Raw genomic sequence first — 24,192 nt, 5'->3', positions numbered from 1 at the left:
ATAGAGCATATTTTTATGTTCTCAAAGTTTATTTAAGTTATTGCTTGCTATAACTCTCATTTCCCAGAAATGTTTTGCATAAATTACTTGTAACTTATGTTTATGTAATGTAAGCTAATTTTAAGCATTTTAATTTTTCAGAAAAATAATTATGTCAAGAATCTTTATTGGAGGTCTACCTGAAGATGCATCTCGAACTGAACTTGAACGTGAATTTGAGTGCATAGGTCGTCTGCGAGATGTCTGGGTTGCTCGCAATCCTCCTGGATTTGGATTTATTATATTTGAAGATCCGAGAGATGCTGAAGATGCTGTTAGAGAAATGGATGGTAAAAAGGTATGTGGTACTCGCATTCGAGTAGAGTTAGCTAGAGCAACTACTGGGGGCAGCCGTGGTAGACAAATCAGAAATGAAAAGTGTTACAACTGTGGAAAAATTGGTCATTTATCAAGGCAGTGTCGGAGTAGTGGTGGTGGTGGGTATGGTAGTCGAAGGAGATCCAGGTAATGATTTAAATTGTTTTTAGATTTTCACTATCATTTCTGGTTAATTTTACAAATCTAAGTAAGAATTCATATTGGTACTAAGTGCAAAAATTTCATTCAACTTTTGATCATCCATTTCGTTTACTGCAAGATTTTTTTTAAAATTAATTAGAACGTTGCAGAGTTTTGATTTTGTCTTTGTTTGTTTTTATAACTTGCGCCATCAGGGAGTACATGCATCATTTGCATCAGTGATCAGGTGAAATCTGCAAAAATGTACTCGACAACCATTCTGCAATATATTCAATCAGCAGCCATTCTGCAAAATAATCTCTACGATTCCTACTAGTACACTCTTTCGTCAGTCTAGTCCAAAAATAGTGTGTGTGCATGCCCATCCAATAATTTGCACCTTAAATCTGCTTCATGATCAGTGCTCCCAGGTTTGTAACTTAAGGAAAATAGGCTACGCTATATCCGTTCGAATGGGATTTAAAACTGATTCATGCGTGCTCTGCAATTTAAAAAGTGCTCTTCAGAAATAGAACTTTTGTAGAAATGTGATCTGGATTCAAATTGCCATATATTTTGCAGCATTAATCTAAGAAATCCAGGTTCTTGTAAAATAATTTTATACCTTTTTCTTAAAAATGTTTTATCTTGATAGGTCGAGATCGAGATCCTATGAGAGAAGTAAAAGACGAAGATCGAGGTCAAGATCCAGAAGTAAAAACAGGTAAGAGAAATACTCTTCTGAAAAGTTTAGCTATACGTTTAAAGCGTAGTTCACCAAATTGCATGAGGATTTTTTTTCCCTAGATCTCGAAGGTCACGTTCCAGAGATCGTTCTGGAGAAAGAAGACGATCATCAAGAGATAGAAAAAGGTCATCTTCTCGTGACAGGCGATCACGTTCCAACGGCAATTCACAATCAAAGGAAAAACGTTCACATTCCAAAGATATCAAATCGCATTCCAAAGATAGACATTCACAGTCAAAATCACGCTCTGCATCAAAGGAACGTTCACACTCAAGAGAGCGATCGGTTTCTCATGAGAGGTAAGAAAAGAGCTTACTTTTCTAAAGCATACTTGCCTTGATCTGCTGTAAATATCATTGGTATCTTTTAAATTTTAGGTTTCGCAGTCGCTCAGCTTCAGTTAATGGTGAAAACAACGAAAGTTGTGAAGATCAGCGGCACAGTGATAATAACGACGAGGATCGAAAAAGCAGCGACGGAAACTAATTCAATTAGAAATAGTCGAATTTACTCGATCTACCCAAGTATTTCTTAAGAGGCGATTTTAACTAATATGCCAAGATGATGACAGTTTTTAATCCCTGTAAATGAATGTGAATAACTTTAATCTATATGGCAATATTAGGGCTTACAATAAGGCGGGTGATAATTCGCAAGTTTTCCAGTAGTTTTATAACGACAAAAAAAATAGTCTTAGAAAGTAATTGACCCTTTATAATAGTCCTTGTCTTTTTATAAAAGTATAAAGTGTTTACGTTTTAGTCGTACTTTGAAATTGTGATGCTAATAAAGTGTAAAAAGTAATTGGCTCTTAATTCTGATGTATAGAATGTGTTGTGGTGTTAAGTGTCAATTGGTCCAGCATCGTTGAACTAACATGAATATACAGCCATCGTGATAAATTTTGTGCAGGTCGTTGCCTGAATATTGTTCTGAACTCTGTTCAATTTTTTTTTTTGACTTGATCATGCCACTTCGTTTACTATTTTGGCGTCCACACTACAAATGAAGCGCTCATTGGTTTATATCTCCTTTGATCAATCAAATGACACCTACATTAAACTTTTAACCTTTGCCATACTCGGGATACTTAGCTGATAAAATGGTTTAAACTCTGTTCGGGTAAAATCCAGATCTACATAAGAATCTTTACGACAAGAGTCTCACCGACTTTCAGTGGATTGGCTTTTAAATGATAGTAAATAAAAATTAGATGCTAATTTTGTATCGCCTACGAAAAAATAAAATTCTACATCCGTATTTTGTCGACTTATCTTTTGGAAGAAAAAAATTTTTTTCTTTAAAGAATGCCAAAGATCTAGTCTAGTCAAAATAAGTCTAAAAAAGGGGCTAGCCTTGACAGAATTTGGATATAAATGAATTTGGTATCATTCGAAGCGTAATTCTATCTACTTTAATATATCTATAATCCACCAAAATTCATTTTGGGCAAAAAAAGCTATAAATATTATTGTTGACCTCACTTTATAGATTTTTTTTTTAAAAAGAAACTAAACCCGCGTGACTTGCTGTCAATAAGTTGTCATAATTTAGCGAAAAATGACGCGATTCATATAATATTTTGTAAAAATATGGTTTAAAGTTTACAAATTATAAAAATGTAAAAATTAATTACATAAAATGCTGACATCATTATTTTTTACTTTAATACCAGCATAGCATGCTCAAAATGCGCTAATTTTTCTTTTCAAATAATATATTTTGTGTACTTGGTAAACTGTAGAGCTGAATGTTGAAGATTTATGCAACTTCATCATAATAGTAAATGTCGTCCCGGAAAAAATGAGATATTCATGGCGCCTTTCATTAACTTAAACCCATCTAATGAAAACTGGATTTATTCTGCATAAAGCTTACGAAATTGCAAAGTCTAAGCAATTGGATATAGTTATTCGATTGGAAGGATTCCACATCTTTATGAGCTTCTTAGGAAGTATTGGTATGGTCATGGAGGGATCAGGGCTGAATAGATTACTCGAACTTATTTATGCAAGCAACTTTGTCACGCATATAATGACTGGTAAAGCAGTAGCTAGAGCACTAAGAGCTCACTTCTTAGTTGAGTCTGCCTTAATGAGTCTACTTTTTAAACAAAACCCCAAAGATGAAGCTGATAGTTCTCTAGAAAATATGTATCAGGATCCTGTCCAAGGAAACATAGATTTGGAAGTGATAAACAATAGCAGTGTAGTTATAAGATTCACAAATCTTATTGAAAATTTAAAAATACAGCTTTCCCATTCATCCAGAACAGCAAAACTATGGTTGCAATATCTTGAATACATTAGCATTATCAAAATGTTCATCAGAGCAGAGAGAACTGGGAACTGGCACGAACATCTGGAATGATGCTTACTTATTAGCCGCAACAGGGCATATAAACTATGCCAAAAGTGCTCGGTTAAATCTAGAATCCATGCACTCACTTAATTCAGAACATCCTTGGCTATATGAGCAGTACTGTAAATCAGGTTACCATTGTATTAGACGCACAGACCGTTATTGGGCTAGTCTTTGGCCTGATTTTGTAATTGAACAGTGCATGATGAAATCAATAAAAAGCAATGGAGGCTTAACCAAAGGAAGGGGTATGTCAGAGACAACAAGGAATCTTTGGGTCAGTACCTTGCACAAATGCAGAGCAATCCATGATTCTATGTCAACATTGGTAAAGCATCGTTTTGAGAGAAGTCAGCAACATTGTGAATCTGGTGAGTCTCGGCGAAAAAGAGATACTAAAGGTTTTAAAGCATAAAAGGAGCAGCTCGAGCTGTTTAACCCATTTGAATTTCAAGACTCAGGACTTCAATGAATATTTACTGACCTATGTGCTGATAAGGATGATGACATCAATTGTGATCAAGCAGAAAATGTGGGTTTAGAAATTCAAAACAGTCTTAATAATATTGCAGTCAATCAAGCAGTTATCAAGCGTTCAAAGCAGGTCAAGACACTTGCCAAGTTGATGCCATCTGTTAAAGTTAATGGCGATGCAGCCCACGTAGATCCTAATGTTTTGTTCCAAAGACTAATCATGCTAATTGAGAGGGTTGAAGATTTGACTGACTGCTTCGAATATGAATTAACACCGGAGCCCACATCTCTCTCCGAAGATGGATTAATGAGGAAACCAAACAAAGCAGAGCTTGGTAGAGAACTCATTAAGGATTCAACAATTTTAACAGTGAATAATGACACAACCTATATTCTTGACGGCGGAGCTTTGCTGCATCGAGTTTTTTGGAGTCTCCCAGCTACATATTCAGACATTATTGAACAATATTGTACATATACTACAAAAAAGTATGGTAATTATACTTTAACTATTTTTGATGGTTACAAATCATCCATCAAAGACCAAGAACATCAAAGGAGAGCAAGAAAGTCTATCAAAATTGTATTCCAACCAAAAAACCAAGTGAACTGCAAACAATCTGAACTTCTGTCAAACAGCAATAACAAAACTGCTTTGATCAAAGCATTGGTAATAATGCTAAGAGAAAAAGGTCATATAGTAGAGGAATGCGAAGGAGACGCTGACAGAACCATTGCTACAAAAGGAAGCTTGTAAAAAATGGAAAATGTGTGACTATCATAGCTGATGATACAGACATTCTTGTTATGTTGGTTCACATGTGGGATCAAACCATGTGTGAGATTTTTTTGCGCCGCAAAGCTAAAAAAGGTATGAAAAAAAATACAGAAACAATCAGCATAAAGAATGTTACATTGAGTTTATCATATCACGTGAAAAAATGTTTGTTGTTTATCCATGCATGGAGTGGATGTGATACTACCTCTGCGCTTTTTGGTCAAGGAAAGATAGCTGTACTGAAGTTTATTGAATCGAATAGTGAGTTCGCTCAATCTTTACGTACAGTATTCCAAGATCCTTTTGCAACACAAGATCAGGTAGCTAATGTTGGAATACAAGTGGTTTTGAACATGTATGGCATGCAAGACACTAATCATATTTTTTTAATTGATTTATAATATTGTTTACTTTATAATTATGCGTCCATATTGTTTCGCAGAAGTTTAACAAAGGTTAAAAGTCTCGCTAGCCAACTTAGGAAACAAAAATATATGAGAATGGTGGCAACTTCCAAAAAAGGAATTCAGCCAGAACGACCTATAAAGACAGACAAGGTACGTATACTGGAGCAAAAAAATAAACCACAAATGCCGATTTTTCTAAACGGATTTCTTGAAAATACTCATTTTTCAATAAACAATCTAAGTTTAAACCAGCTCCCAAAAATAGTTTTAATTAACTTTTCTACTTAAGTTTTTTATTATTCAGGATCCTGCACCAATTCACATTCTTAACATTATAACTGCGGCACTAATACTAAAACACCATGTGGAAAACAATGCCAATGTCGACGTCATGGAATAAATTGCATGACAACCTGCGTACAGTGCTAAGGTTTGGAGTGCACAAATGCACCAAAAAATAACGTCAATATCAATGACAGCGAAAATGAATATGAAAGTAGTGAAGATGGAGATGGAAACATTTTTGAAAAAATGTTTGACTTTTGATATTATTTCTAATTATATTAGTCGAGTGTAAAAAGCACTTATATTTAAACCTTAAATGAAAAATTATTCAATAGTAGTTAAAAATATATTTATTATGAAAGAAAATATTTCAAAAATGCTTGTTTTTTTAAATAGTTATACTAATAAACAAGTTTTATTTATTTCAGTCTCAATATCAACTATATATCTAATAAATTTTTAAGTAAAAGTGTGTTGATATACTATAAGTATTAGCCTATATAAAAAATATAGTAAAAAAACTGCTGACATCAGCATTTAAAAGATTTCTGAAGCACATTTCATTTTTTAAAATTTTTACACATTAGGCTATATCTGCGCAAAATTTCATAAAGACTAAGCAACTTTATAATAAGTTATTACTACTTTATAATAAATTATTACAACTTATTGATAGTAGACACGACGGTTATTTTTTTTGTATTTTCAATAAATTTGAATAAAAGTGAGGTGAGCTATAATCATAACTTTTTTTGCCCAATATGGACTTTGGTGGATTTTGGATATATTAAAGTAGATAAAATTACGCTTCGAATGATATCAAATTCATCTTTATCCAAATTTTGTCCAGGCTGGAGTCTAATTTGACTAGACTAATCTTTTAAAACATAAAATGCTGCGATAATTTCAAATTTGAGCTAACTTCTTAGTGCAATATTTTGCTGCTAGGGTTGCAAAGAGTTTTACAGAATTAGGCTATCTGCAAATATCAAATGACCTCATTACCCTGATAAATTACTCCAGTAAAAGTGTTACGTTCAACTTCTAACTTTTTGACGCCAAAATCGCCATATTGGAAAGCCCCAAAAATTTAAATCCCGGAAGTTTTAAGTTCAGTTTTTCGACTAATCTGGGGCTTTCAATCACTAATTTCGACTAATTCTGGGGCTTTCCTTTTGGCGTCAATTTTGATATAAAATATGCGCTATCCAGTTATTATAGAGATCAGTAGTTAAATTGGGTATTAGTTGCTATCTTTAATTACAATAACTAAGTCAAGTTGGAATAAAATCTGCGAAGTCTTCTAAGCAACGACTAAATGCAAAATAGATTTTAGAGTCTTTAAGAGAAGAACTAGTATTAAGAATAAATGAATTAAAGAGAATATTTACGCTTAATTTCTACTTAATCATGAAGCGAAGGATTACGTACGCCTTAGGCTTTCTTAAAATAACTTAAACCCAAAGAAGAATAACTTATATAATTCAAGACCCAGAATCAAGATATCAAAAATCAAGAATACTAAATAAACAATACCAAATAAGCTGGAAAAAAAATTTTATAAATCAGACTATCATAATGAAAGAATCGTTATTTAACTCTGTCTCAAAAAAAAATATTGGAATACTCGTTTTCTCAGAACTCGATGCATTCCCTATTAAAGGAATCTCGTTCAAAATGGCGACATTAAAGAGCACATTCTTTCAGAGAATAGTTTGTTGTAAAAAGAGCACCAGGTTTTTAGAGGTTTGACTTTGGTGTAGCATTTAAATACAGTCCTGAGAAATGATCTTCGAGGTCGAATATGAATATTAAAAGTAAAGTTGAGCGTCATAAATACAGCTGTCGTTTAATTGTCAATTTGGAAATTTTTTTTTTGTTTCTTTAACCTCATTCTGACTTTTCAAATTTTTTGTGAAAGAAAATTCCTAATGAATTAACGGCTCACTGCAATTTGAACAAAAAAGTTTATTCTGCTCCGTGGCGCGAACCCTAATATAATACCTTCCTGCAGTTGTTCTGGAATTTTATAAAACCGTGTTGAGATAAACTTATTATTATATTTTTATGTTTGCATCTATTTTATGTTATAAACGAAAAAGCGTGTACTACTTGAAGTATTTTTTTTTTTATATATAATCCCTTTCTTATATAAAATGTATCAATTTTCAAATCCACTGTATTAGGAAATCTGTAAGCCCATGTTCCGAGAAGTAATAATTACGGTATGCAACCGTAATATATTTTCTACTAGTTTTTGAAAATAATTTTATAGAAATCTATACTTTTATATTTAAGAAAACTTTGACATCAATACAATAAAAAGTATTCGGAAATTTTCATGGAAATATTTTGCAAATGGGCTAGTCAACAGGTTACACCATCTTAAGCTACCTTAAGAAAGAATCTTACACGGTGCTTTACTCAGAAAATTCACAGTCTATTAATTATCCAACAATCGAACACATCGCTAAATAAGCCTCCTAAAGGTTAATAAGGTACCGAGAATGTTAAGTACAAGTTTCATAGGCCTCATTCTCTCCTGGCGAAGTTAAAAAAATATCTTTAAAAAATTTGTTGTCAAATTCTAAGTATATACATATTAGCATCATGTACAATTATTTTACAAGTAAAATGTAAAAACGAATAATGAAAACTCAATGAATTATTGCTTTCACGTTCACATCTTTTTCAAGTTAATTAGGTCTCATTCCCATATTCAGGAGAGAGGGATTTCCACGCTTCCCCTTTCTGTGAGCACCCATGCGAAGATGACGAAGAAATATAATTCACTAAAACTGATTACCTTTTTAATCTTCTTAAACAAGATTTAGGTTGGCTATGAAAAAGCAATTTTTATAGTCAACCTAAATCTTGTTTACTTTAAGCGGATTACATTCCTTGATATACAAATCTTTATAAAAATGGTTGCGACCACCTTTGTAGCTTATTCAGTTCCAAACGTATGGCTCTTAATATTTTCTATAATTGGACTTTTTAAGAAATATTTTCTTAGAGTACCTCGTAAAATATCATGGTGCAGCAAAAGATTCTTTGCTTGCTCTAAATTGTTGGATAAACTTTAAACTTCTGCTCGAGATGAGGTGCAGCATTAGAACCGATAAAATAAACATCTTTTAGCGGTTAAAAATGCTTATATTTTAACAGCTAAACATATTTAGATATTCTGTACTTTCGCAAAAAAGTCGTACAAAGACAATTTTTTGAATATGAATTTATTTTTAGATAATTAGATATATCATAGATACAAAAATCATAACTAAAATATCTTTAAAAAATTCGTTGTCAAATCCTAAGTATATACATATCAGCATCAGACCGGGGGGGGGGGGGGATATATAATTTCTATACGCCGATTTGTGAGAGAAGCTTCACAAAGTTGTTTCAGAAACTTATTTTGCATCTTGCTGTGCTTTTAATATTGCTTCTTCTAAAATCTCCAGTGTCACCTTTGCGTGAGATTCATTATAAATTAAACTTGGCCGAAAACGAATACTTCGAAACCCATTAGGTCCGTTTTGCAACCCTAAAGTTAATAAAAGAATACAAGAATCACATTGCCGTTCAAATAAAGAATTAGTTCGTAGCTCAGTTACATAATAAACGATTTAACTCTATAGACTATTTTACCCAAACTGCGAGCAACTCCTGACAGCGCATCTCTTTCGACAGGTGTACGACAAGATAATGATATAAACGTTCCTTGACCTCGAACATCTTGAATGTTATTCGGATATTTTACCTGAAAATGTTTATTATTTATCATAAACAAACTCTTATCCAATCAAATGTAAAAAGATGTTTAAATAGGAAAATTCTAATCCAAATTATTAAGCGGACCGATCGTACCAAAGCAAAATAGAAGCCTCGAGTTCAAAAACTAAATTATTTCGAAAGATGTTGAAAAATATTAAATCCAATAAAAATAAAAAAGTTGTTACTTCTCGCAACAGACTCAAAAGGTTTCGTTTACCTTTTATTAACGTAACATCAGTTACGTAACTAAAAGGCAACATCAGTTACGTTACTAAAAGGCAAGCAAAATCCTTCCAAACAGCAAACTCAATGTACATAGAGCTAACAAAAGGGTTTGCACTCACTTGTAGCTTTTTGAGACCGTTTAAAAGAACATCACCAGATTTTTGAACGGTCACTAACAATTTGTCTCTCTCTATTACCTCCAGAACTGTCTTTAATAATATTATCCTGGCTTGATCACCCATCCAGGTGTTGAAAATACGAAAAGACTATTGAAACGAAATTAAAATAAAAAACTGCGCCAAAATAAAAAAATTTTAAAAATGACATAAATACAAAACTTTTAACAAAAAGAAAAAGAAAAACCTGCTTTGGAAGAAAACTTCTTTTGTAATAAAACCCACCAACCAATAACTTTTTTGCAAAAGTAACCATATCAGGTGGCTCAGGTAAGTTCCAATGCTCATGTGCCCTAGTTATAATATGGTGTGGATCAATCGACAAATTTATTTTCTTAGTTGTTAAGCATTTAAAATAACAGTTAACAAAAAGATTTCTGTTTTTTATCTTTTTACATTTGACCACAGGAACAGGTGCAATGTATAAACATTTTTCTTTGAACAAATCTACATAGAGTAAGACTTATGTTAAAACTCGGTAATTCACAAGATCCTTTAAAATAAAACATGGATTATAGAATATTTTAAATATGAATTCACACGACATTGTAACACCTCATTCTACATGCATCTTTTATGAAGACTGTTGAAGATCACATCCACTGACATATTGGTCATAGAGGTCATTTATTCATTTTATCTGCTGTCCTTAACTGTCAAATAAACAGAAAACTGGAAAATGAAATTAAATTTTAATGTTTTTTGAAACTCTAACCAAAATTTTCCGGTTGCACCGCCACCAGTTTGCACTTCATCCACAATAAAAGCGGCTTTTGCCTAATCAAAAATATTAGTAATAATAATGAGTTGAAAAAAACATAAGATTATAAAATCATATTAAAAGACAGGTAGCCTCATACCTCACTTGCAATTTTCTGAACTTGCCTAAAGAAGTCTGGAGAAGCATGGTTATCCCCTGAGAAAGAATCATCAGATTTTTTTAATAGTAAATCTAAAATACTTACTATTATCAGTACCTAAATAATAATAATAATAATAATAATAATAATAATAATAATAATAATAATAATAATAATAATAATAATAATAATAATAATAATAATAATAATAATAATAATAATAATAATAGTAATAATAATAATAATAATAACAATAATAATAACAATAATAGTAATAATAATAATAATAATAATAATAATAATAATAACAACAATAATAATAATAATAATAATAATAATAATAATAATAATAATAATAACAATAATAATAATAATAATAATAATAATAAAAATAATAATAATAATAATAATAATAATAATAATAATAATAATAATAATAATAATAATAATAATGGGAGGGGGAGGGGAGAGAGAAGGGGAGAGAGAAGGGGAGATGGGACATACCTTTGTTCCCAAATGCCCCTTTTTTGACATTGATTTGACAGGTTTCAAAAATTTTGACCAAGTTTACTTTCTTCAAATTGCACCAAGTTTAATTTTTTCAAATGGTTTTTGTTTTGAAAAATGTTCTAAACTTTAAATTAAAAAAAAAAAAAAACATTTTTTTAAAAGAGTAAAAAAAATAAAAACAGCAACAAATAACTAAGTTAAAACTCAAAAATGATGATTACCCCCTGTTTTTTTTATAGTGCAAATACTTTTAACATTGAGTATTTGGAGTTTTGGTTCTACTTTGAAATGCTTTAATATAAATAAATGCCAAAATAAACTTCAAGAGACTTAAAACTTTTAACTAATTTTTAATCTTCAGTACTTACTTTTAATTGGTTGCTTTTTAAGTACAAACATTCAAAGAAAAAGGAGGTACAGAGGTTTTATAAAAAATGAGATACAGATGTTCAATGGTAGGAGATACCCCATGACAAATTTTAACCCCTATTATTTAAAAACTTCTACCCCTATTAAGACTTTAAAAATCATTAAAAGTGTTTAAAACAGCTGAGTAAATGCAAATGCAAATATTTGACTATGTTCATTTCAAACTGTTAACTTGTTTTGACTTCAAAGTCTTGATCTGACCACAGATGTAGAAAGACTATTACATGAAGAAAGTATTACACATTATAGAAAGTAACGAGTAACTGAACAAATTATCTAATTTCATATTGTATTTTTGAATGGCAAATAAGAATAATCACTTTTAAGCTCTATAATTTATCAACTGGAAACCATCTTCTTTTAGAAAAGATGGTTTCCAGTTTCCAAAGCTTCATTTAGAAAGAAAAAAAAAAGGGTTTTCAGTTACTTGAACTCTGATGCATATTTTATTATCAAAATAAACATTTGGAATGTAACTATTTGGTATTTATTATGAGTTTTCATTCAAACACAGCAAAACAAACAAAATTCAAAACAAAATTCATTTCAGATCTTTAACTGATCTTAAGCAATTGGAATAAGTTAAAGGTTCAATTTTTTTCAAACTGAAAATTTATTACTGTTACAAAACAAACCTCCTTCAGATTGTATTGGCTCAACAATAACTCCAGCAACAAACCTTCCTTTATCATTCCATTCACGTATAGTTCTTTGCATCTAATTCATTAAACATAACTATTTTAATAAAGTCAAACAGAATATTTATTGTGATACCTAAATAAAAACCTAAATAATTGTAAAAATTTAGATAAATTACAGATAATAATTTAGTAACTTCTATGTTTCTGGACAAAATGCTTGTCTATCTGCACAGTTGAAGATCTTGTCTATCTCCTCAGTCTAAGGTCTTAAAAATTATACTTTCAACTTCAACATTACCATTTGTAAACAGCGTGCCTCTTCTTCTTTGTTTTCTTTTATATGATCTTCTAGTGGATACTTTAAGTTGGGAAAATCTGTAATAGGCCATTTAAACCCGGGAATGTCCACTTTATGAATTGGTTTTGAGTGTGTCACAGACAAAGCACCTGAAGTTTAAACAAAAAAAATTAGTGAAATAAGAATATTTGATACACATAAAAAAAATGTTTATCTTAAAAAACTTTGAGGTAAACTTTAACAACAACAATAAAAAAAATTTTCTTGCCAACTTTAAACAGTAATAGTATCTCGACAACTGTGGCTAAAACTGTTTATTTATGAAAATGTTTGGTGGCATTTTATGCATCAAAAACTTCAAAAACTGTACTGTGTATATGTTGCACTGCACGGAGTTTTTTTTGCTCATGATGAGTGTGAATTGAAAAAATGGTGCAGAAAATTGTTTTGAAAGAAAGATCCTTGTTGCAAACCAACAAAACAGTTGACAAGCTAATTAAAAATTCTCTGACGATCTGCAAATTTTCTAAAAATTAATTTGTGGCTTATTTACAAATTTTCATTCAGATTGCTTAACTTCCTCACCAAATGTTCGGCCATGAAAACCAAGATTAAACGAAAGAAACACCAAGTCAGGTGTACCAGGTAGCTAGAAAAAAGATAAAAAAAGACATGAGGTGACAGCTATTTTAAGTTTTAATCTTTAAAACTTTAAAACATAAAATGCAACACAAAAATTTAGCAATAATTTAATAACGATGATTGAATAACTATAAAATAACAACTAAAATCTTGCCAAAATTTTCAACTATCTTTACCTGTTGAGTCATGCAAGTTTCTAATTCAATTACAGAAGGGGTATCTGTCCCACGTTGATCATTCTAAAAATAATCAAAAAAACATAAAAAAGAACAATCCTTTGTGCACAAAACACTTTTCACACAAAAAAAAGTAAAAAAAAAAAGAAAGACTTCTTAAGAAAAAAATTTTAATCACTTTTTTGAAGTAAAAAAAAATATTTAAAAAATGTTAAAACACTTTAAAAATGTTGATACCCTGTATTTTATGGCAGCTGATTTTAAAGCATTTTCAACTGAGCACGAGCCACACATCATTGTTTGCACATAGTCAAGTCCTTTTGGCTTAATCTGAAAATAAATATCAAAGTTAAAGCATTTTTCATGTGGCTAAAACTTGATGTTGGGAATTTGTAAAACATAAATAATTTCAAATAAATTTTCAACTTTTCACTTTGATCAAAAGAGAAGTTTTTTTTATACAAAATTTAAATATATATGAAAGATAAGAAAAAAAAAAAAGAATTTAAACAAAAGACAAAAAAAAGATGAGTGTAAACAAAAGATAAGAAATAGAACAATGTAAATGAAGAATAAGAAAAGAGGAATATAATTTAAGGATGAGAAAAAGAATAAAAATGAAAAGAAAGAAAAAGAAGAATAAAAATAAAGGATGAGAAGAGCATGAATGAAGGATGAGGAAAAAAAAGAACTTAAATGGAAGAGAAAAACTATATAAATAAAAGCTGAATCTTACTTTCAGAAGGGTCTCAGTCAGGGAATCATATAAGTCAGCAGGAGGTAAATTCCCCAGTGATGGACGATTCACCATCATAGTCTAAAAGAAAATATTTTTAAATGCAACCAAACTCATACACATGCTCAGATAAACTTTTTTCTTATTTTTTGCTTACAATTTGAAAATAGAATAATGTGAGGTAAAACAATGATACAGAGAGATAATTTAACTCTTTTATGCTGATAAATTGTCACCTTAATTGCAGACGATGACACGGCTTCAAGTAAATCGCGATGGTTGTAACCTAAAATTATTTAGAAAATTTTAATTTTTCAGCGAAATAAAAAAAAAAAAAATTTTATAATGGCTAAAAATAAAATATTTTTCTATTTTCCAAACTAACATGATTACAAAAAACGGGTTTATAAAACAAATACTTAACGTAGAAATTTAATTTTTTTAAAAAATTGCGGAAATAACAGACAAACCAAGTGGTAACGAAGCTATTTGTTGATAAACATCAAGAAGAACATTCCCATCAACATCCACTATGTAATTTCCTTTTGATTTTTCATAATCAACAAAAAACTGCATCGCACCACTTTGCTAAATAAATTGACTTTAAATGCATATCTTTTATTTCAAAAACATACTCTTATATACTGCTGTATAAATTAACCCAATCAATAAAAAAAACTAAAAAAATATCATTATCCTCTTTTATTTTTTTAAATTTAAGATTGGATTTAAAGAGAAAAAAAAATTAAATTCAGCATACAATTTGATTGAGTGAATGTGTATTTTATTTTAAATGTATTCCAAAGAAATTAGTAACATATAAAGAGTTAAAGAAATCACTTGACTTAACAAAACCAATTAAGTTTCCTAAAATAATGATGTGTGACATGATTATACAGAGTGATGTTTCATAAAGATTTGTTTTATCGCTTTTTGGAATTAAAATGAAATATTGGTTCCAGCTTATATACTTTTTTTAAAAATCTTTATGTATGATTTTCTATTTACAATTTCATTTCTTTTTTTTAAATTACAATAATGTACCATTTCATCTAAAGAAAACATTAAATATAAAAATCCATAATATAATAATAGCAAAAGACAAAATATAAATAATAGCAAGACATAATAAATGATAGAAAAACAATAAGATTAATAATAGTAATAGATAAGATGTAAATAATAATAATAAGATAATAAAAAGGATTTAATAAAAAAAGAATGTCTTTTATGCAAGTAAATGTTGTGGTTTTGTTCAAAATGGAATTACTAAACCAGTTGTACTTTGTAAAACTGGTTTCTTTACAAATAACAGCTTCAGTCAGCAAAAGGTTTATTAAAGCTGTTAGTAGATGATCAAGTGTTTCTGCTTTTTTAAATGCTCCATATATTTATATTTATGTGTGTGTATATAGATATATAAATTTATTTTTGTTTCTAGAGCAGTAATTTACAGTTTACTGTTAAATGATTGTTTAACAGTAAACTGCAAATTACTGTTAAATATTTAATTAAATAATTAATTTGTTGCTTCTGCAGAATATGATTAATGACCTGATACAAAAGAGTCACATAAAACATTATGTTTAGAATTAAATAATTATGGTAGTGAAGCATACTAAGCCAAATTAGTATTTATAATTAGTATCAGGTCATTAATTATTGAGGCTGGTGCTATAAAACCCTGGTGGATAAAAGCCAATGAATTCCTGGATGGCCAGTTTTACAGAACTGTTAAAATTATATTATTTTTCTGTTAAAAAGTTGTTCAAATTGTAGAAGAAGTGGTAGTCAGTTGGGGACTAGGTCTGATGAGTATGGATGTGAAGAAGTTTCAACTCCAATTCCTTTAATTTTACCATAGTCATTTGTGCAGTGTGTGTTCTAAAATTATCATACAAAAAGATAAGAACCAATTTAGGCTGCTTTTCTTTAAGTATTGCATGATTTCATTCAGCTGGATGCAGTATATTTCTGTTATGATTGATGAGCCAGGTTTAATGAAATCATAATTAATAAAACTGGTTTATACTTGAGGTCAAAGTTACCTAACAAAATTTGGTATATCAATTTGATACTGTCTGCTGCTAGTAACATTAGAGGCAAATACACTTTCAATGTTTTGACGTGGTCTGTATTCAGGCAATTTCAAATAATGAGCTGTTAATTTTGGAAATATTATTAACTACGAATTTTATCATTGATGACCTGATGTATTTTTTTTCTTGATCAATAACAAGATTTTAGCAGTTTTTTTTCCTTGAGCAGGAAAATTTAAAGACACCATTTTATTACTAAAATTAGAACATAGTTTTGTGTAAACTCAAGTTAAAAGTATAATTGAATTCACAGCAATATTTTGCTAAGTTTACAAAATTAGTTATAAAATTAAAATTAGTTGAAATAAATTCACTTACACCAATAAAATCCATTTCTTTGCATTTCATCTGAAATTAAAGATTTCAAAAGTAAAAAATCTTTTCCGAATTTTTTTTTTTAGAAAAAAAAAAAAAAAAAAAAAAGAACAAAAAAAGCTCTTATTTGTTTAGAATTTTTAAAAAATTAAAATTTTTTTAAAAAAATACTGCAACAAAGTTTTTATGAACATGAAAAGACAAATTCATAATAAGAAAACACACAATAGAAATAGGTCCAGGAATATTTGTTTTTATGACAGGATGAGTAAATTCACCATCTTCAATAGCGCTGCTTTTAGTTGACACTAAAATGAGTAAAATAGATTTCAAAGCCTTGAAGATAAATTATATATATATATATATATATATAAAAATAAACTGCTTTGAAACAGACTATGCAAAAAGTGTTAAAACATCATATAATTTTTATACAGTGGCTGTCTTGCAAAATTGTCAATTGATAATGCACCTTGAGCACTTGTAAACAATAAGTTGATGTTGTTCAGTTTTACATAAAAACTTTAATACAACTGCAAACTTTAATTCAGATAAGGTTGATGAAATACTACAATAAAGTATTTGAGCTCCCAAAAAAAACTTGTGCTGGAGAGTTTGAACCAACGGAATCTAGCTTGAGAAATGAACATAAAAAAAAATAAAAGTTTATTGGAGAAAGTACCACTATGATAAAAGCACTAAGCCAAGGTGAATTTAACATCATTTTAAAGAAAAATCTTTATACGGAACCAAATCCTTTAGAAATGTTCTGAGTCTTTGAGGATAACAAGTTTAGAAAAGCTCGTACATTTGTACATCTGCAGCAAAGCAGCAGTTAGAAATTCAAATTAACAAGGAGTTTTTAAATAAACAAAATTAGGGAGTTGACAAGATGAATTTACACACTGCTGACAAACTGGGTTAACTGAGTGGTTTTATTTTTAGCAGTTTACTTTGCTCTTGATTAGAAACCTGATTGAATCCAATACAGATGTTTCACCTTCTCTAGTGTGTTAAAAACCAAACATCACATCATAAAAAGGAGCATTAACATGATAAGAGCTAAACCATCCCAAATTGGAAGAAAAAACAGAATATTAATAACACTTGAGTATCTTAGGTTGCATCAAACTCTATTGTTCAGAATTTAAACTCACTAAGACCAGGTTGATTGAGTTTAAACTAAGAATCATCACATTATATTATAAGAGTGTATAATCATTTCCATAATAACTGGAATGTATATTTTTCTAAGTAAGTTCTCAGATCAAATTTTTCCTCTTTCTCAGTAGATAGAATTAACTCAGTAGTTTCTAATGCAGTGTCATAAAAAATGCCATGTTTCTAAAAAAAAGAGTCTAAGAAAATGCTTTAGACAAAGTAGTCATCCATTTATTAATCTCTAGTTACAGTCTGTCAAGTTTCATACTTAAGATATATATATATATATATATATATATATATATATATATATATATATATATATATATATATATATATATATATATATATATATATATATATATATATATATATATATATATATATATATATATATATATATATATATATATATATATATATATATATATATATATATATATATATATATATATATACAGATCAAGCTTTTCTTCTAAAAACGTAGTTCAAAAAACGTTTTTGTAAAACACTGTAAAATACTAAGCAAATATAAAGCTACATAGCAAAATTGTTTAAGATTTGTCTTACACATCCTATGCGTAGAACGCCAGATATTGACGTTTTTGACAAAAGCGCATCTCCCAACTGATATCATTTTTTCCATGTTTGAATGTAACTATAACTTTACTCTTCAAGCTATTTTCAACTGCTACCTAAAAAAAAGGCCAATTATGAAAATTACAATATAAAAAAATAGGTACGGAGAACAATTCAAGCATCCCAAATAATGAGAATAAATGCAAAATATGAAAGCTCATTCATATATAATAACAATAGAGTAGTCTGTAAAGCAAATAGCTTGACCGCAAGTTTTCTGCTTTTATAACTTAGCACACCCCAAAATTTAATGAACCTTTAAATGACGAAATATGTTTGTATTTTCTCGATCACTGAAAAAAGAAGCTTTAAATACTTCAAGTAAAATATCCCAAGCATCGAGAAAAGGGTAAAAAATGGGTGCGCGCAGAGGGGTAAAAAAAAAAGGTGCGCCTTAAACTCGGTAGTCTTAAAAGATATTTTAAAAAATGTCATCAAACTCCACCCAAATTGCAATGGGCATTTTTTGTGTACTGAAATAAAATTTCTCAACTAATTGGTTTTAAAAAATTTGAATGTTTTAAGATATCGACGTCAAACATCAAGTTATTGATTTGTACAGAAGGCTGTTATGAAATTAAAATAATTTGTCTTTACGTTATCAAACTAAATAAAAAGATTTCAAACAGCTAAAAGTTCGAAACAAAACTTTATAAGAAAAGATATTAAAACTATTAAAGTTGGATTTGTTGATCTTCCTCTAAATTTCTTATATACAAAATTCATAGACTGGTAAAATTAACGAAGAGAAACTTCTAAAAAAATTCGTGAATTTTTGCACGAATCTTCACAAATTGCAGAGAAATGGAATAAAAAACCACGACATTTAATGTAATCAAACTTGCTTTTTTCTAAAAAGCGCTTTTTGTAAAAGCAAATCCAGACTTCATAAAAGAGCTAAGGCCTTCTTAAATCATCTAAAACAAGAAGCCTAAATAAAGTAAACCCTTTTTATAATTTTCTTAAATAAATCGTTGATTCGAGAATAAAGAAAAATAAGCTAAAGTAATAGCTATAAAAACATATTTAAAACTGATTTCTTGAGTTTTTAAAAACATTTATAAAAAAAAATATAATCAGTGTAAACTCTAAAAAGTTACTAGTAAAGCAAAGATTATATAGAAAAATAACAAAAAAACTTTCCCTTAAAGTTGATAAGTGACATTTTTAACATTTATTCAAATACAGAATTAAGTTTAGCTTATTATCTATCAGACAGTGTGACGCAATTCTTAAAACTCATTCGATCATGAAAACAAATAATTAAATAACATTAAATTGAACCTTTATCACCTTTTAAAAAACGCTTCGATTTTTCAAATTTAAAACCTAATTTAAAAATTTACTTGGTTTATAAATTTCCATCGAAATTTAAAATCAGTGAAACTACGCCATTTTTTAAAACTGTTTTGAAGGTATAAAGGTGGACCAATTTTGAATTTAACGGTGTTTTCAAATTTAACTGAACGCTTCATTTGGTCATGTTATAGATAAAAAAAACTTACGGTTTTCAGAGGTCATCTTCCACTGAGTGTAAAGTACGTATATATAACATATATTTTTTATATATTTTAGAACTAAGATATTTGGGGTAAATTGAAATTTTTCGTTTGCAAAAACATTTTTTAGTTCGAAATTTTTGAGGGTTTTAATTTATGTGATAAAATAGGATCGTTCCAGATAGAAAACAAATCAATCTGTAAACTAAAAGCTAACAATCTTCCATCTTAAAGAGTGCTTTAAGATGGAATCCTGCGGAGTTCCATCTTAGGGCTCATACAATATTTACTTCTATAATTATGTTCGCGGTCGAAACCAATTTATTCTTTTCGGGTTTAAACGTAAGTTGTAAAACCTTTAGATAAAAATTGATTAATATAAATAATTTACTGAAGATCATTTTCAATTCGTTTTAAAAAAGAATTTAAAGTTTAAAAGAAAAAAATCAAGAACATCCGCCGCATAATTTATACTAATAATTTAATATATTAACTTAATTTCTACTTTTAAAAGCAATGCTCGTGGAGCTCAAGGTAAAGGAGGTAGTTCATAAAACAACTCACTTAAGACAAAATTATCTCCAGAAACGGATTCAGAGATATATACAGAAACATATACAAACAAGTTAAAAGATAACAACAACAAAAAAAAAAATCACAGAACACAAACGTGTAGTTTTTTAAAGTTTTTCCAAACGATATAAACGAAAAAATTGTTAAAAGAATTTGATAAAAAGAACTTAAACGAAATACGAAGTCACTAAGTTTATTTTTCTTCTTTTATTGATCTTCTTTTTTGTCCTTTCTCTGCAAACTTTTTGTTTAAGTTCATCTGATGTATCCCACTACAGATCATTAACATTTACATGAAATAATACCATCTTTTTATTTATCACTTTTGCAATAATTATTTTCAGTTTTTCAAGCTGACGTTTTTCTAAGACTTACAAAATGTCTCATGAACATATTGTGGATATGTCGGAATTCATTTTGAAAGATTTACAAATGTTCAGCTTGAAGCAAACTTTTCGTTAGCATAAAATGGCGGGACATGTAGCTGTAACTTCGTCATCCTTGTTTCTCTCAAGAACAAACATGGTTGCGTTAAAATTACTTTTTTTTATCCTCTGGATGTGACTCATCGTTTGTTTGAAGTGCAGAACGAATACAAAACGAATACTAAAGTCTAAGACTTATACAAAAGTCTAATACAAAAGTATGACTCACCTTCGACACAAAATAAATCTTTAGTTATTTGATGCCGAATAAATCCACAAATTAAGAACGTAAAAGTTAAAGTTATGGTAAATGTAAAATAAAACTATTATGGAATTTTACGAACAATTATGAACAATTACGAACCATTACGAACAATTATGAACGGTTATGAGAACGAATTACGAGCGATTTAAAAAATCTGAGAAGAGTGCGAAAAAGAGGTTTTCCCAAAATTTTTCCCTTTACTCAAGCTCATTTGTATCATCATATGCGTTTCAATAATTGTATACGATTAAAATGTTTAAAATTTTTACTAATTTTTTGCTGCACACGATTATGTTATAATGTATTTGTAGCAAAACATTTTTTATTTTCTGTAAAAAAATATTTGTTAAAGGAGGCAAGTTTATAAAATTACTGTTTGGTTTTTGTATTAAAGTTTTTCTATAATTTTTTAAATATCTGTATTTTTGTGTTCAATAAGGTGAGATTAGATACTTTTTTTTCAAACACCTCAATAATGTAAACAATCTATCTGTTATACAAATTGGTAAAAAAATTTTTTTGAATCAAAATTTGAAAAATTTATTTGCTGCTCAACTTTGTGCTGCTAAAATATTTCGAGAAAATCGAACATTTTATTCCAAAAAGTTTTTACCAAAAAACGTAGCAATTCATACTAGAAAATTTCACAATTTTCACTTGGTTATTAGAACCCCAATAGTCATTTTTTGGAGTTAAAAAAGGCATTACAAGCTTTTTCAGAAGCACAACAAAATATTGTTATTATGTTGAGATAAGATTATGATAAGATAAGATAAGATTATGATAAGATAAGATAAGATTATGATAAGATAAGATTAAGATTATTAAGATTATGCATAGAAGAGAAGTTAGAGGACCATAAAACAGAGACTTAAGGATTTATGCGCTGATTGCAGACATTAAACTCTTTGGAGAAGTTAATTAATATGTAGCTTCTAAATATGGTAGAGATCTTGCATCATAGAAAAGAAGATAGTATTTTAGCTGGCGAAGGTTATCGCTTCAGCTGGTTTGATCGCTTTAATTTTTTGATCACGTGGTAAAGTTTGTTGCCAGCTAAAGTTCTTGTTATGCAGATTTATTAGTCAACCTAAACAGATAATAATGTAATAAAATGTAATAAAAAAACATGAAAAAAAAAAAAAAAAAAAAACATTTTACCTGTTCAAAAAGGTAGGCGTGAGTTCTTTCATTTGTCACTCCAAGTCCGGCTCTACTCAATCAGAAAGGTAAGGGTTTGATTTGATGGGCCTTGTGATTGCCACCACTCGCAGGATTCTCATCAACAATTAGAGGTCTAATTTACTGTTGTTTGATTCTTTTTCAAAATTTCCGGGCTTGCATTTGCCCAAAGAAGTCTTCTTACCTCAGTTATTTTTAAAAGTTAGCATCTTTTACATAACTGCAACAAAGCAAAGTCCTGCAAAGTGATTTTGCATATTGTGAGGGCGGTCTCTATGTTTGTAATGCTTTATCTTATTAGTGTGTTAGTAGTTTAAATTTTTCTGTTTGATTTAGTATGAAGGGTGTTAAGGTTAATAAGGTATGAGTACGAGGGTTATTTACTTGTATGGCAGGTTGATGAATCAACATGTCTACGTCTATTCAGATTGTTACTTTTAATTTAATTCTCCCTGTTCACAAGATTTTATGTTGAAGGACTCTATTGCTGCTAAAAGATTTGCAGCCAAAGAAGCATAGCCGAACGGAGCAACTTTTTCTAGGTAAGATTTGGTGTAAAATATTTCTACGTGTTTTTAAAGCTTTGAAAATTATTTTTTTAAAAAATATTTTCACTCATACGACAACATTTAAAAAGGAAACTGTGTTACAAACCGCCAAAGATATAACAGGCCCCAGTTTTCTAGCTCATCAACAGCTTACCAAGGCAGAACTATTTCCAATTCATCTAAGGATATTCAACAAGTATTTAAAAGAAAAAACAGAAACGGTGGATACAGCACAAAAAAGCTTAAGCAATATCAATATGTTGCATTCACATTGCAACAGATTGTTCAATACTTGTTTTAATACTTATCGATTGAGCTGTTATCAATCAAATATCAACTCATCAATCTTCCCTTAAAAAGTGGCTAGCCTTAACCTATATCTATCTACAAAAGTTAAGAATTTATAACCCATAATAAATATTCTTCATATAGATTATTTCAACCCCTTTTTAGTGCTTTTTTTTGTTTTAGGGCTGATAAAAGGATCTAAATTAGCCAACAGAATCAGGTTTTGTTTAACTCCTGACCTTGTGATTGGCCGCTTGCAACCCTGTTGGAAACAATAAGTGAACACAAAATCGAATTGGTTAATACTCTCTAATAATTTTTTATTTATAAGATATTTATAAAGACTTTTTAATGTAATTACAACCTATGAATTTGACTTTTATACGAAAAAACTATTTGTTAGAGTAACACTTGTAAATATTCAATGGATATTACCTACAGCTTTGATTTACCTAAATGAAATTAAAACAAGTATATCAAAAACAGTTTATAAACAGGACACACGTTTGATTATATTAAAAAAAAAAGTAACATTTACACTTTTTGTACCAATTCACTTGATGAAAATCTCAATTTTCCTAGAACTGCATTGTTTTCTTTCAAAAAGTCAATGGTATATACAACTACTTTGTCAGTGGTATATACAACATACTACAAGTAGTTTGTTGTCTTACTGTGTAAAACATGGAGTTGATATTTTAGAATTTCTACAATTCAGCAAGGAAATGAATACACTTATTTTATCAAACTATTGTTTTTATTTTTTAAATTGTTTTTAGGAAACTAACCTGATATTTTTGGAATCAAATTCAACTTTGGTTATTAGAACTCTTCAAACGATGTCTTCTATATTCTTAAAAGAATATAGATATATATATAGAGTATAGATATAATATAGTTCCTTGTCACTAACTGCCAAATCTTCAACACTATCACATATTGTGATAGTCATCTTTCTCCTTTTAACAGAAATTTAAAAAAGTCTTTTTGCATGCTTTGATAAAGAACCAAGACAAAAGAAAACTGAAAACATATTTTAGTAAGCTTTACTTCTAGTTTGTTCTTCTTTTCTCTTCTTCGTCAGCTTCAATGTTTGATATAACTACTGTCTTTCCCAAGTGTTTGCGCTTCTTCATAAAAATCTATACACAAATAGACTCTCAACATACAGTACACA

General features: G+C 29.3%; 2 protein-coding genes and 1 pseudogene across 4 annotated transcripts; 2 read left to right on the top strand and 1 right to left on the bottom strand.

The window, feature by feature from the left end:
• Positions 1 to 106: 106 nt before the first annotated feature.
• Positions 107 to 2,050, top strand: LOC145192264 (uncharacterized). 2 transcript variants are annotated; one of them, XM_090080710.1, is made up of 5 exons: positions 246 to 504; positions 714 to 929; positions 1,154 to 1,222; positions 1,306 to 1,545; positions 1,624 to 2,050. In XM_090080710.1, exons 2-5 carry the CDS (start codon positions 913 to 915, stop codon positions 1,730 to 1,732), a joined length of 435 nt encoding a protein of 144 aa, XP_089936836.1. In that variant the 5' UTR covers positions 246 to 504; positions 714 to 912; the 3' UTR covers positions 1,733 to 2,050. The 2 variants fall into 2 exon arrangements, with proteins under 2 accessions (XP_079925603.2, XP_089936836.1); XM_080069477.2 differs by lacking the exon at positions 714 to 929 and having other exon boundaries at positions 107 to 504.
• A 1,119-nt stretch (positions 2,051 to 3,169) lies between these two features.
• Positions 3,170 to 5,260, top strand: LOC149894288 (uncharacterized; annotated as a pseudogene).
• A 3,426-nt stretch (positions 5,261 to 8,686) lies between these two features.
• LOC145192071 (4-aminobutyrate aminotransferase, mitochondrial-like) lies at positions 8,687 to 18,326 on the bottom strand. Of its 2 annotated transcripts, none has more exons than XR_016454687.1 (17): positions 18,167 to 18,326; positions 16,661 to 16,743; positions 16,439 to 16,468; positions 14,492 to 14,609; positions 14,258 to 14,307; positions 14,022 to 14,102; positions 13,523 to 13,615; positions 13,286 to 13,348; positions 13,053 to 13,116; positions 12,468 to 12,616; positions 12,164 to 12,245; positions 10,590 to 10,645; positions 10,285 to 10,506; positions 9,917 to 10,176; positions 9,673 to 9,819; positions 9,203 to 9,314; positions 8,687 to 9,098 (listed from the first exon to the last, which is right to left on the bottom strand). XR_016454687.1 is itself a non-coding variant. In XM_090094795.1 (17 exons), the coding sequence occupies exons 1-17, from the start codon at positions 18,240 to 18,242 to the stop codon at positions 8,965 to 8,967; spliced, it is 1,506 nt and encodes a 501-aa protein (XP_089950921.1). In that variant the 5' UTR covers positions 18,243 to 18,325; the 3' UTR covers positions 8,687 to 8,964. The 2 variants fall into 2 exon arrangements, 1 of the variants encoding a protein (XP_089950921.1); XM_090094795.1 differs by having other exon boundaries at positions 9,917 to 10,022; positions 10,445 to 10,506; positions 18,167 to 18,325.
• Positions 18,327 to 24,192: the final 5,866 nt, after the last annotated feature.

Source organism: Hydra viridissima, unplaced genomic scaffold (assembly GCF_058129835.1).
Source record: "Hydra viridissima isolate aposymbiotic clone 2 unplaced genomic scaffold, HvirCarnegie_v1 scaffold_1, whole genome shotgun sequence".
In the NCBI taxonomy this organism is placed as follows: Eukaryota; Metazoa; Cnidaria; class Hydrozoa; order Anthoathecata; family Hydridae; genus Hydra; species Hydra viridissima.
Note: the sequence above shows the minus strand (reverse complement) of the source record. Positions and strands in the feature narration are given on the sequence as shown.